The 13091-nt window shown below is 41.7% G+C and overlaps 1 protein-coding gene across 1 annotated transcript; it reads right to left on the minus strand.

Annotated features, from left to right (window-relative positions):
• Positions 1–7925: 7925 nt before the first annotated feature.
• On the minus strand, positions 7926–11192 carry LOC106605309 (RNA-binding protein MEX3A). The gene is made up of 2 exons (XM_014200787.3): positions 10671–11192; positions 7926–9195 (listed from the first exon to the last, which is right to left on the minus strand). The coding sequence occupies exons 1-2, from the start codon at positions 11092–11094 to the stop codon at positions 8066–8068; spliced, it is 1554 nt and encodes a 517-aa protein (XP_014056262.1). The 5' UTR covers positions 11095–11192; the 3' UTR covers positions 7926–8065.
• Positions 11193–13091: the final 1899 nt, after the last annotated feature.

Consider the following 13091-nt stretch of genomic DNA (forward strand, 5'->3'; position numbering starts at 1 on the left):
GTCTTGCTCCTTATTTTATGCCTTAACCATATGCCTTATTTGTGCCTACTTTTCATTGAAAAATGGCATAATGTGGAGTTACTGTATGGTACTTGTTTGCCATTTCACAACTGCAACTTTTTTGAAATACTCATGCGACACAGCAAAGAGCATCCATCGGAAATTATTTCATTTTTGTTTTATTAGAAACATTTACAATACATCTTGAATCTTTGAAAAAAACTGAAACCAGAACTAATATGGCGCAGATACAATAATAAAATATCAAATTATTCACAAAAACATGTGCTAAGAAATAAACCTGCAATATCACATGCCTCTTGCGGGCATGACACACTGTAACAGTTCAAAGAAGACTTTTTATTTTATCAAAGTGACGGCCAGCCACATGGCAAACCCTCTCTCACTGACCACAGAGAAACCAGAAACTAAAGCCAGGAGATGCTGACCCAAAACTAATGCACTAAGACCACTATAAGACCGGTATGAAACACTTCTACGGTGCCCGGGAGAATCTGAAGAAACACTACCAAAGACAAACTGTCAGACTGCGCTGGCCCCTTCAGAAGAGGACGGCGTGATGGCCGGAAGGTCATTTCAGTCCCCGTGCTTCAGTCAGTTGTGGTGGAAAATATACCGTCCTGACATGTTGAATTGTATGACAAATATTCACTTTTAACTACCTAGTTTTGAGATGAAATAAATACATTTTAGCTTCATCCATATGTGAAGGAATGACAATCAAGCTTTCCTCCCCTTTTTATAGAACTGGGATGAGAAAATGAAAAGGGTGTCACATGGGGACAGAAATGGCCTCTCTTTGCTTCACCTGAAACACTTGTCCTTTTCTGTTTTCTGAAGGGGCGCCAACTATGAAAATCTACAAGGAACAACCAGCCCCAGACCCCTTGTGTTAAAACCAAACACATAGGATCTGTGGTGTTTATCCAGTCTAGGTGACCATACAAGATACATGCAAACTAGTACGGATATGAATGTGTTGGTGTGTGTGTGTGTGGCTGGTTACCATAGATCTACTACACAGTGTGCCTATGTGCTAAACTATTGATCACTCAGCTCAGTTCTCACCCTGTCATGTTTTCACAAAGAAACTTGAGCCCAATTTTCAGGTAATTATTCATTAAGGCTTTGATGATGTCCTCTCTTGCCTTACCAATCACAAAGGGTCCCAAGTAGTAGACATATGAATGTGTTTAACATGTGCCCCTGTGGGACACCTGAATCACTCGTTCTCAGCATTGCAATCACAACTGAAGCTGTGTTAGCATAAAAAGTTTGCGATTAATAAAAGCAAGTTAAGACTCCAGAGGAAATGTGTAATGGGGCCAGTCAGTATGGGGTTAGTCAAAGGGGAAAAGGTAAGCAAGCAGCATAGAGAGTACTGATGCAAGAAATAAATGTGTAATTGAGGCACAATATTGATGCTCAGTGACTAAAATACCTCCAAATCCTAAAAATATTATATTATTTTCTGTCATAATTCCACTGTGAATGCACTGGTGTTCTTTGAAATAGTGCATATCGGAAGTTAAAATATAAGCTATGGGGAACCCACATCAACTCTTATTTCATTTACAATGAAATACAGTGTGGAGGTGAGTCCATAACTTTCATAAATAAAACGTATTTTATTTTTTAAACCGTTAGTAGAAACCAACTTTCCTGTGTTTAGAAATATATTAACTTCTTGTATTTTTAATTAAAAAACAAATTTCTTGAGGTTACTCATAAATATGTTTTCTTCATTTTAAGATTTTCATAAATAACATCCTGAAACTGACTTAATCCTCGTCTTTCTATGAAATAATAACCCATGTTAGCAAAATAGATTTAAGAAACTGTAATAATATTCATTTTTAAAGTTGCTTTCTATAAATGTATGTGGAAGAACTCTATAGACTGCGGTGAAACCTTCTCACAAATTCTTTCCAGCTCACTTTAAAATGTATAAACCAAAAGGTAAAAAGAGTGCAATGGTAATTTATTTTACATTCAAATGCATTACTTGCTCATCTTGTGATTATGATAGGTCAGAATAATTGCTTAAGTGCATCAATTTAAAGGATTTCCTATCACTCCTTGAAAGGGGTGCTATTATTGTTATACATAATGTATAAAGAGTTGGACATTTGTAAAAGAGAAGAAAACTGTTCAGAGTTTCTATGGTTACTTTAATATATTATAAAGAACACTAACAATTGAAAAAAATAGTTAATGAAATAGAAATCCCCCTAAGAGTTCTCACCGCCATCTTTGTTTCTCCACTAAAGGAAGTGGAGTACTTCATATACTGGGTGCATATATCAAGCTATACCTCATCTTATAAGACAGTCATTATTTGAATTTCTATATCAATTACACCTCAAGGTAAATATATGGAATTAAATATATGTCCATCTTAATTTCTTTAAAGCTTTTTATACACCTTGTGGTTATGTTGATGAAATATGTTAATGCCATGGGATCTTAATTTTACTGTTACTCTTATGTACTGTACTAAACTTCAGCTATCATACTTCGACATGGAGAATAAAGTTAACTAGAAACAATATTAAATTAAAACCGCAGTATTGTTTTGGAACTCTAACAAAGGTACTGCAGGGTATTTGTGTAATCTTAACAACTTTCTTATGCATTATTCAACTATTGTTCAGTCTGGGGTCTTTGAGGCAAATCTAGCCCTTCAGCTGAAATTCAACATGAATTTGAACAGAATTGTAAACAAAGACAAATCTCTAACCCTTATTTTTCTCATTTAGTATGTGTTCCTGCCCCATTCTGAAGAAACAAACTTCCTAAGACAAGTCTAGCGTTTTCATATTAAGAGCTGTGATGATGAAACAAAACTTATTGACATCATTATTCATAAATCTAAGTTGGCAATAATACCAATATAAATAAAACTTAAGAGGGTGATGCATTAGGACTGGTGTCTTTGGGCAGTGATTGGGTAGTTGATCACTGAAGCTACTGTAGCATAAGAAAAGACCAAACTGAAACAGGATGTCTTTATTGAGACAAGCTCCATTGCACAGATATTGACTGAAGCTTGTGTGCTGTATGACTTTTGACAAAACTATCACTAGCGGGTTATTAAAAACAAAAGCTGATTATTATTGTATTGACCTCAGCCACCTTCATTAATAAATCCAAACTATGATAAGTTCCAAATGTGTTAACATTCGGAGAATTGTAAGCTTACGATTAGCAATATAATTCCTATAGATGTCCTCGAACCTCTCCCAAGGTTTTGTTCTTTGGCTACCTTTTGACCTTTTATTTTAAATCAGCTAAATGCTGGATAATGACAACTACTTATAACAGACAGCATAAAGAAATAATTAAATTGTGCCATCAAATGAGCTACAAAATATGTTTTGGAACCAATCTAAAAACTGAAATATATTCTCATGATATGCTTATGGTAACTATAAACGTTTCTCCCTAAACATGAATAAATACAGAGTAATACATGTTAAATAAATGCTACTTTCCCAAGTGATGAAAATGTTTGGCTCAATGCATTGGGCATCAGAATACGTTCATATGGAAGAGGTCTTTGACAGATCCTATGGAAATAATCCAACCTTCTGTCTTACCATTGTGTCTACTTTAGTGTGTGATTTAAGTTGTTATGAGTTCCTGCTTTCGACAGACAGGAAATGCCTCAATTGTTCATGTTATGTTCCTGAAAAGCATTGTATGTTTACACTAAAAAGCTTACTTGTACAATGCAATTGGTTTCTTCCAAATAATAGGTATTGTGATCTCAAAATTCCACATATACTAAGAGGAGGAAATCTTGAGGTTGCACTGGTGTTGGCACACCCTGGATTTGAGGTATACTTGCAGTCTTATTAATATTCAATGTGAAAATGATGGGATTAAGCAGTCAAAAATGACTATAAGCAAGACGTAGGAAAGCAACAAAAACATGCTATTGTGCCTGAAACTGTTACTAATTAATTACATTTCTCATCCTACATTGGCATAAATCCATATGCATTTTTAGAAGATATTAGACCAAAAATTTAATAATATTCAAATGAATCAAGGTTGCGTTATGGATGGTGCTGAATTCTATGAACTTTACTAAACTGGCTCTTTTGTTTACTGTTGCAGTATTGACATTATTGCTTTTCATCCTAATGTACATAACCTGATTCATCCAAAAGGATCTAGGAATATTTTAGAACACATGTCTTTACATATTTCAGAGAATGTATCAGTATATGTCAGTGGAAACATCAATACAGCCCTGTATTCATCATTACAGTATGTGGTATTGTGGTATTCTTATCTATATATTTGACTTGATGAAATGCTTAAGTTTATTAGATCCATACATATAAGTAGCCTATCAATATACGTCTTTGTGTTTAAGGTTGAGGGGACATTATATATATATATATATATATATATATATATATATATATATATATATATATATATATCAAAGTGATCTTAAAAGTCCACAAACAAATTCAAAAGGATATTTTCACCTTGTAAAAATAATCAAAATCCCACTTATATAGCAGGCATTTGACTGGATGTAAATTACTGATATATATATGCACACATACACAGATGTGCAGAATCCTTTCTCATAAAGCACAATGCAAATTTCTCCCACAGCCTCTAAAACAGTGACTCTCTAAAAAGCCCTCTACATTAAACCAGTGCAAACTCAACCAAGTCATCAGTACTGACTGAATGGATGAGAGGTCTCCCATAATACCACTACTACAAGGAATAACAATAATTATATTATAAAAACATGATAGGGAAACCTTATGTGCATGTCTTTCAAAATCTATGAAGAAATATTCACCATCAGTGGTCGGTTTGGTATTAATTCTATGTGTTTTCTTATAATAAGGTGCTTTACTCTATATTTTAATGTAAAGGGTTTAAGAGCCTAATTCCCCAATTCAATTTAATCCCTCCCAACCCAGTTGATTCACATTATTTTCTGACAAATAGTTACGTGAAAGTTTTTCTTAAGGGGCAATACTATTGAAGGCCTACTGTATGTCACTAAACTTTCATGCCAAAGTGAAAGCAATATTTCTCTTTTAATACAAAATATTAAGGCTTAAAACAAAATAAAAAAGAATAGAAAATACTATATTCAGTTAACAGCGTTATACTGCCTTGAAATTGCCATTGACAGTTCAGACCAAACCACTGTGCAGTTCTCCCCATTAATAAATAGTCAATTAATTTCTAAATATGTAATAGAATTTAGATACTCTGAAAGTACAGATCTATTTCTTCACAGTCCATGGACAACAGGAGTGGTCTGCTGACAATACAATGGGGGAAAGGGGGGCTCTGTTGCTGCCTAGACTAGGGAGAACAGTCTATTGTAACTATTCATCATATTTTGATGGACAAAAGTTGAGCAAAAGAGTTCTCCTGAAAAAACAACTTAATAGAGCGATCTGATGCAGTGTTAGTGGGAGACCAGCTGAATCACCAGCATGTCCTTGTTCACCTGCCACCACCAGCAAACATGAGGCAGCAGCCTTCTAACTACCCCTTCACTGAAGACACACAGATGACCCCTCACAAAGACTAGATCTGCAGGTTCTCTTTTCTTTGGGAGCAGCCTTCTCTCTCTCTCCACCCCAAAAAGCCCCCCTCTTATCCTCTAACGGCTCTAATCCCCCCTCCCTCCCTCTGAAATCCCCAGGCTGGGGCTAAGGCAGAGGCAAAGGGTGTGTAATTTGATTCAGCATGAGTGGTGGCTAAATGGGGCGTTTCCTCCGCTTTCCTGTCAATTACAATCGTCTGATTTCATTCTGAAGGCCCAGTGCTAGCCTGCCATTGGCTAAGCCTGTGTGTCTGTGGTGAGTGGGCAGCTGCAGGATGTCCCATACAGACAGGAGATAAAGGGGGGGGGGGGGGGGGGGGGGGGGGGGTATTCTATGGAAACTTCGATCTGCACTCGCTCTCTGTCACAAAGGCCTCCATCCAAATTGGGGGGGCGATGAACTCCAAGTGATCAGACTCCTCGTACTCTTAAATGATACATGTCTGCATGTTTTCATACCCTTATCTTATTGAGAACACATGGAGACATCTAGTTCAGTGGGGCATTTCAAAGAATTGGATCTGTGTGTCAGAATTGTACACTAGGTAATTACTGTATCTACTGACACTGTAGATATCCTTTCTTTCTCCAAAGTCCCCTCACTCTCATTTCAGAGCTGGCAGCCTGTTCAGTTGGTCTCTTTCTTTCATATGCTGCTTTTTCCTGAGTATTGGGACAAAGGAGGCCCCTCTCCCCAGTAGGGATAGCTCAGAGCAGTAGAGAAGGAAAGAGGGAGGGGGATATGGAAGGAGGGGTCCCATTCGCCCAGCTGCACCCAGACTGGACCTTCTGTGCCTGTGACAGAGGGGTGGGGCGGTCAGCAGCCCACACCGGGACTCTGTCTCACCCCCCATTCAGCACCAGGGTCGCCACACGGTCCGCACCTGGACCGGACAATTTGCCTAATTATCAATGAGTCTCCCCGGGCCGTGTCCGAGCACTCCGGGCCCACGCCACCGCTGGGCCCAGACAATACGCCCCACTCAGGGAGGCAATGCATTGTGGGTCAGCTGCAGTCATTACTACCTTCAACAGCAAACGATCGAACAGTAAGCGCGGGGGGGGTAAGCCACTCCCAAAGAAAATAGAAAAAGAGGGGGCTATTAAACACCTGCTTCTGCACAGCTCTGATAATTATAGGCCTCTGAGCTAAAATACAAAGCTGCTGGACGGGGGTGGCGAGGGAGCTCTGTGGATGGTGGTACTGTATTCTAGGAGCTTTTCGCTCATTTAGGCACACTATTACCAATTCAGAGAACAGCTCTGTGTTTTCCTCAGCTTCTGTCCACTCTAATGGCTGACGCTCTAACTGCGCAAACCTCAGAGAGATGCCTGTCAAAAGTGGCTCTCGTTTTTGTCCTACATCGTTCAGATAACAGCTAAATTACCACATAAGACAATAAAGTGGGTATAAGTTGGCTTTGAAACTAGTCCGTCGGGGAGACGGATCTCCCAAATTAGCCAACTGGACAAATTCCAAGGCTCTTGGCCTCACAAATTAAATCAGTGCTTAACACCGGCGAAAGAAACCTGCTTTTCAAGTGCCACGAGGAACAGGCATCGCTGAAACTTTTCACCAAACTGCAGTGATATTTCAGCAATATAATGTGTTGCATTCATTCACCTCTTTGTGAAAAAGGAAATCTGTAAGACATATCTGCATAAAGAAAGGCGTTTGTCTGCTATTCTGTCCCATATTGTTACCATTCTAACAGGTGTTTAGGGAGGACTACCAGGTATAACAACAAGCTTGTAAAGGGACACAAATGTCAGAAAGATGACAATGATGGAATAGTCTGTCCTTCGATTGGAACAAATTTAGACTTTCAATGACAATATCAAAGCTTGTTCCATTTTTTCGAGCCACATTGAGGGATTTACCTTTTCATCAGCTACGTCATTTTTCTGGATGATTGACAATCATTAATCTGACTATCCGAAACTAAGACGATTATAAGGTGCAATGAAAGATTCAATCTTTTTCCTTCTGTTTGATTTTGACCTCCCATATCATTCAGGTCCAGATAAGATACCAGGGAGTTAAACTGAACCTCAATGATCACCTCCTTCCTTTCCTCCATATAAAACCACTTCATGGTAAAATAAATCTGAATCGTAAAATGTTCACGTTCCTACTACTCCGCCCACACTGTGATTCGTGAATGAAAAACAGCAGCAGTAAAAAAAAACTGAAAAAAAATGCTAGGTACTATACTTTTCTTATAAACAAAACTTTTATAAAATATATATGTATATATATAAAAGAAAAAATTCAAAATATTTCTTATACTTTTTAGTAAAGCAAGCAGTGCCTTCTAAAATATCTGCTTGTTTGTTTTAACTTTTTCTGAGAAAAGAAAAGTATAATAATAATAATAATAATAATAGTAAATAATTGTCGAACAAACACTGTGATAAAACGAATGGTAAAAACTGACGTGGTGTTTTTTAGGAGAATATTCGGATAGCCTGAGAGACCAGGGTGTGGCACACCGGGCACTCTGGATGGTTGAGCTCACAGATGCGGATGGCACACTCCATGCAGAAGAGGTTGTGGCCGCAGGGCACCAGGGCGGCCGTCACTTTGCTCTCGAAGCAGGTCATGCAGTCCCGGAGGATGGCTGGTGGCGAGTCCGGTACAGGGAGGCGTCCAGGGAACCCCGCGCCCGAGGTTGGCTCACTGTGGGCACGGCGGGCCTGGGCATGAGGAGAGCCAGACAGAATAGTGATGCTGGTGCCCGAGGAGTTGCCGTTGTTCCCTCCACAGGGGTCAGGAAGGCCTGGAGAGAGTCTGGTCAGGGGCAGGGGCAGGCCTCCAAAGCTCTTGGAGCGCTGCTGGGCATAGAAGGCCACCTGTTTTGGGTAGTCTGGGTCTCCCCAACTCTGGGTGCCCTCTGAGCCAAAGTAGGAGCAGGGCTTCTCTCCAGGGCTGTTGAAGTTGCCCTTGCTGTAGATTACCCCACCTCCTTCTCCTCCTCCAACCATGGCATCTGAGAAGTTCTGGCGGAAGCTGCTGGTCAACGGCTTGCGCTGGCCCCCCTGCAGACCCCACACCTGCTGCAGGCGGCTCTCCAGACCCCCGGAGCCTACTGGGCTGCCGCCATCTGGCCCCAAGCAGTCATTCTCGTTGTTGTGGTCATGCAGACCTCCCGTTCGGAATGCGATGTGCGCCTCGATCTCCTCACGGGCCCTCTCGGCGTTGCTAGGTGATCCCGTGATCTCGAAGACGGGGTCACGGTCTCGGCTAGGGGTGACGATGTAGGTGCAGGTTTGCTGTTGGATGCGTTTGATGGTGGAACCCTTGGGCCCCACCACCAGCCCCACCACGCGGTAGGGCACCCTCACCTGGATGGTGGTCTGGCCCGGCAGGGGTGCAGGCGGGGAACCGCTGAAGGACACACCCAGCTTGTTGCGGGAAGCTCGGAGCATGGAGAAGTGCTCGGCGGCAGAGATGATCTCGCGCCGGGCCAGGGCCACATCTTCCTTTCGGCCCGTGATGAGAAACACAGGCTCCTCGCCCCTCACGGGGGTCTTGATGTAGGTGTTGGTCTTGGCCCGCAAGGCTTTGATCTTGCAACCTGCAAAAACAAAAGACAAAGTTTTTAAAAAGCCAAGGACACAATTTTAATTCAATTTTCTGATACACTCATCAAAGATGAGGAATTTGGAATAGCTAAGATTGTTACACCTACACGGTAATACGAAGCAATGTTTTTTTCTTCTTCTATGGAGGCAAAGACAGAATTGATAGTTGACATACCTTTTTAAAAGATGGCAAATTTTGGTCTAAAATGTTCACAACTTCAGAGTTTTGGGGTGTGACTCCCTTTTAATGCCCAGTGCCTCTGACCCACCCACCAACCATCCACCCACCCATTTATCCCTGCTTGTCTAACCAACCCCTCTGTATCGTTTGGACGCATCACAACAGAGCCAGTCAACAATAGGCGCAGTCAAACAAAAACAACCATGTAGCACAAAGCAATAAGTTGCTGGTTCTGAGAGTTGTACAGGTTACAAGCAATCTGGAGAATCAATATATTACAGTGATAAATAGCCAATTTGAGTTGAACACAATAACAATATGGGCAATAGGTTTTAAAAAGGCAACATATTTTGTTCTTATTTTATATCAGAAAATAGAAGAACCACACAACATTCAATTCGACACGTTGGTCCAACTTCTGGCTGAGTCACGCTTCGATTCCTATGATCATCCCAAGTGTCTACTGGTAACACTGCCTAATAAGGTACCCCTCCCCTCACTTTCACACCTTTGTTTGACAGCTGCTGTCATTCAAGTTCATGTCGAGGTCTTCGACAATTACTCAATACACAGATATATCCATCTTAAATCTGGGAATTCACTTTTAAACTGCTCAGGAAAAGAGAAAATAGAGAAACACACTTGCCATTGTCTAATTGTGTCACTGGGGCAGTCAGCAACAAAAACAATTAACATAATTAGAATTTACGAAACCGAAAACAACAGCTTGAAAACACCAATCGTCACTCAAATTCAAGTTCTATTCACAATAAAGAGAATAAATAATTTGTAAACATTTCAGGGCGAACGAGATTCCTCCGTTACCAGCAGCAGCACGTTGCGTTTTTTTTTAACAGTCTCGCGCGTTCAGACGACAAAGGAAGCAAGTGCTATCCCTGCCTGAAGTGTGCGTCTGTGAGCTGACATTGATGGCTGGATGTAGAATAATGCGCCCATGAGGTAACGGTTACAGTCCTGCTTTGTGTCTCCCCACGTTTGAAAATCACTAGACAGACAATAGAACGGAGCCTAGTTGCAACAATGTTGCAGTTTCTGCCACTGTATGTTAACTTGAAACAGATTTGTTACCATGGCCAAAGAGTGGCAAGGAAGCCTGTGTAGAAGAATACAACAAAAAATAACACCACTCCCTTTTCTATATCAATAACACCAGCTAACGTAACAGTTATAGAGCATTATCAAAACACCCTACAAACTACAGGGAGAAACATTAAGCTCAGAACTGCAACATAACTTTCAATAGGAACATTTGGTTGGAATCTTTACCTTGTCTCCCCACTATTTCGGCCACATGTTCTGAGCTGGGCACGGGGACGCATTCTGTTATGTTGCAGCCTCGTCCTTTCGTCTCACTTGAAGAACCCTCGTACAGGACACATAACTTGTTCTTCCCTTGCAAAAGCCCTGTGTCACCAATACCTCCGCCAATATTATTGGTATGGTTGTGATGGTTATTGTTATTGTTACTGCGATCCTGTACTCCCGTTCCAGGAGCCCCGCCACCGTCCTCGCCTTCACCAAGCCCCAGTAGAGACAGCTGGCCCAGCGCGACCCTCAGTGCACGGGAGTCGTCTTCTTCCTCGTCGGGTGGCACCAGGAGACCTTCGCTTCCGAACCCGGAGCCGGCTAGATCCCCGCCGTAGCCCCCATTTTTCTCCATGATCCCTGCTAGAACCAGCAGGCTAGGCATGGCTAACAAAAGAGTGTGAGACAAAGACAGGGGAAAGAGACTGGAGAAACAGCACCCGTGCCGCCTCCCTGCCCCCTCCTCCTTCCAATTCTCCCTCTGCGCTAGTCCCTCCCATAGACCTGCCCCCCTCTCTGTCTGCTATAGGCCTACTTGCGATACAGTATTCTCCCAGCTCTAGGCAAACGGGACACAAGGCCGTCTGCACTGAGAGGGGCTAGGCGATGCATCACTCCACCCCGTCTGGTACACAGTCCCCTCCTTGCTAAGACAAAACGAACCGCCCTCCCGTTATACCATTCCGTCTCAGGTTCCCAAGCCTGTGGCATCTCAGAAACCAACCCCCGCGTTTTTCCTCGCGTATGGAAAAAAATACAAAATATTCCCTCCACCTTTCCTTTGTCCATATCAGCCATGCGTTAGATCCAAGCAACGCTACTCATTCCCCATCCCTGCAATGCAAGACCGCAACGGTCTTTGTACTGTAGGATACTTACACAAGGATGCATGGGCTATAGCATAATAATTCCCCCTCAATAAAATGTCCAAAGTGGATGCATTTAGTTTTGTTTCCGAGTCAAGTTACTATTTGGGCACCAGAGCGTACTGTTTTTGTATATTGCCAATGTTGTATTATCTATGGTGGGACGCAGTAGCCTACTGAGGGATAGATGGACTTTGGATGGAGTTTATTTGTGAAATCTTAACGAGTTCGTTCACTGTCTTGGGTAGGATTTGCGTTATTCTGTCTGTCGAGAATGAAGGAGTTAAGTGACATATTTCGGGGTTCCGCCCACCCCACTCGTCGTGGGTTGCGGCAGGTCACCGCGTTGTTGTCTCGGGCGCCGTTGCGCATGGGGGCTGTAACGTAGGAGGAGGGGGTGAGGAGGAGAGGAGAAAGGGAGTTGTCAAACAGGCGTTGCAGACCCTGTGCAGCAGGGATCTTTAAAAAAAATGTCCTTACATATTTCCCGTAAGCAGAGCTCTTGCTTGCAGCATTTCTTGCCTGGCGCGAACAAAGAACCGCGTTTGCCTCGCGAAATCTACATACCAAAATGTCCTCTAGAGAAGCCACGCCTGGCGGCATGGTTTTATAATAACACAAAGACACATGTGCTTAGTAGTAATAATAATAATAAACATAATAGTACAATTGAATAATACAATCTATCTCCTGTGTTTTAAGTTAAAAGGTCTCCAATGTCTCATTTCACAAGTGAACAATACAAACTCTCAATAGTGAATTGGAGCGGAACAGTAGTCTATCTCTAATGTAGCCTATAGTGCCTGTAGCGGGCGCAGTGTGGGTGCGCATGGCAGGGCTGTGGCAAACTGTGGGGGGCATCACTGCTTGCTCTCTTACCAACGATGATACGGTTCATTTGATCGGTAATTGACCGTTTCCATTCATTCTTACTGTGCACTTCGCATAAGCAATTATGTTATCTTGCAGTTTCTGGTGTCCTTCGAACTAACTGTGGAAACCTTGACGTTTGTCACCAAAGCCACCCTCAAATGGGTGGGCACTCACAAAACTATAGTTAGCCTAACCGATTATGAATATTATCGTATGATTTGTTGCTCTCTTATGTATTATCAAAGGGGATATGGTTTGGCTGGACTGGCTTAACCAGATTATCTGAGGGCTTGAACCCCACTGAGTGAGTTCAATTAATCACTTGTCACCATATACTGTATGTGTCCTTGTCATGCATCACACTACTGATAACAACAACAACTCTCCTTCATTTGGAATGTGACAGACTGGGTATGTGATCAGACAGTCTGCCACTCATTTCATGGGCACAAATCCCTATACAATAACTATACCTAATAATGTGGTAATACAGCAGTAATACATGTTCATAATGAATGTTTAGCCTAATACATTGATAAAAACGCTAATTTATAACCATGATGATGTTTTATGCCATTATTGTTTTTACAGCCATTACAACTTGAGTATGTATGAAACTGAGAAACAATTACTCAATAAATCA

This window comes from Salmo salar, chromosome 05 (assembly GCF_965601325.2).
Source record: "Salmo salar chromosome 05, fSalSal1, whole genome shotgun sequence".
NCBI lineage: Eukaryota > Metazoa > Chordata > Actinopteri > Salmoniformes > Salmonidae > Salmo > Salmo salar.

Coding starts and splice junctions, on each gene's coding strand:
- LOC106605309 (XM_014200787.3), bottom strand. CDS start 11,094: ATGCCTAGCCTGCTGGTTCTAGCAGGGATCATGGAGAAAAATGGGGGC. Junction 9,196..10,670: donor CGAAATAGTGGGGAGACAAG/GTAAAGATTCCA, acceptor TTGTTTTTGCAG/GTTGCAAGATCAAAGCCTTG.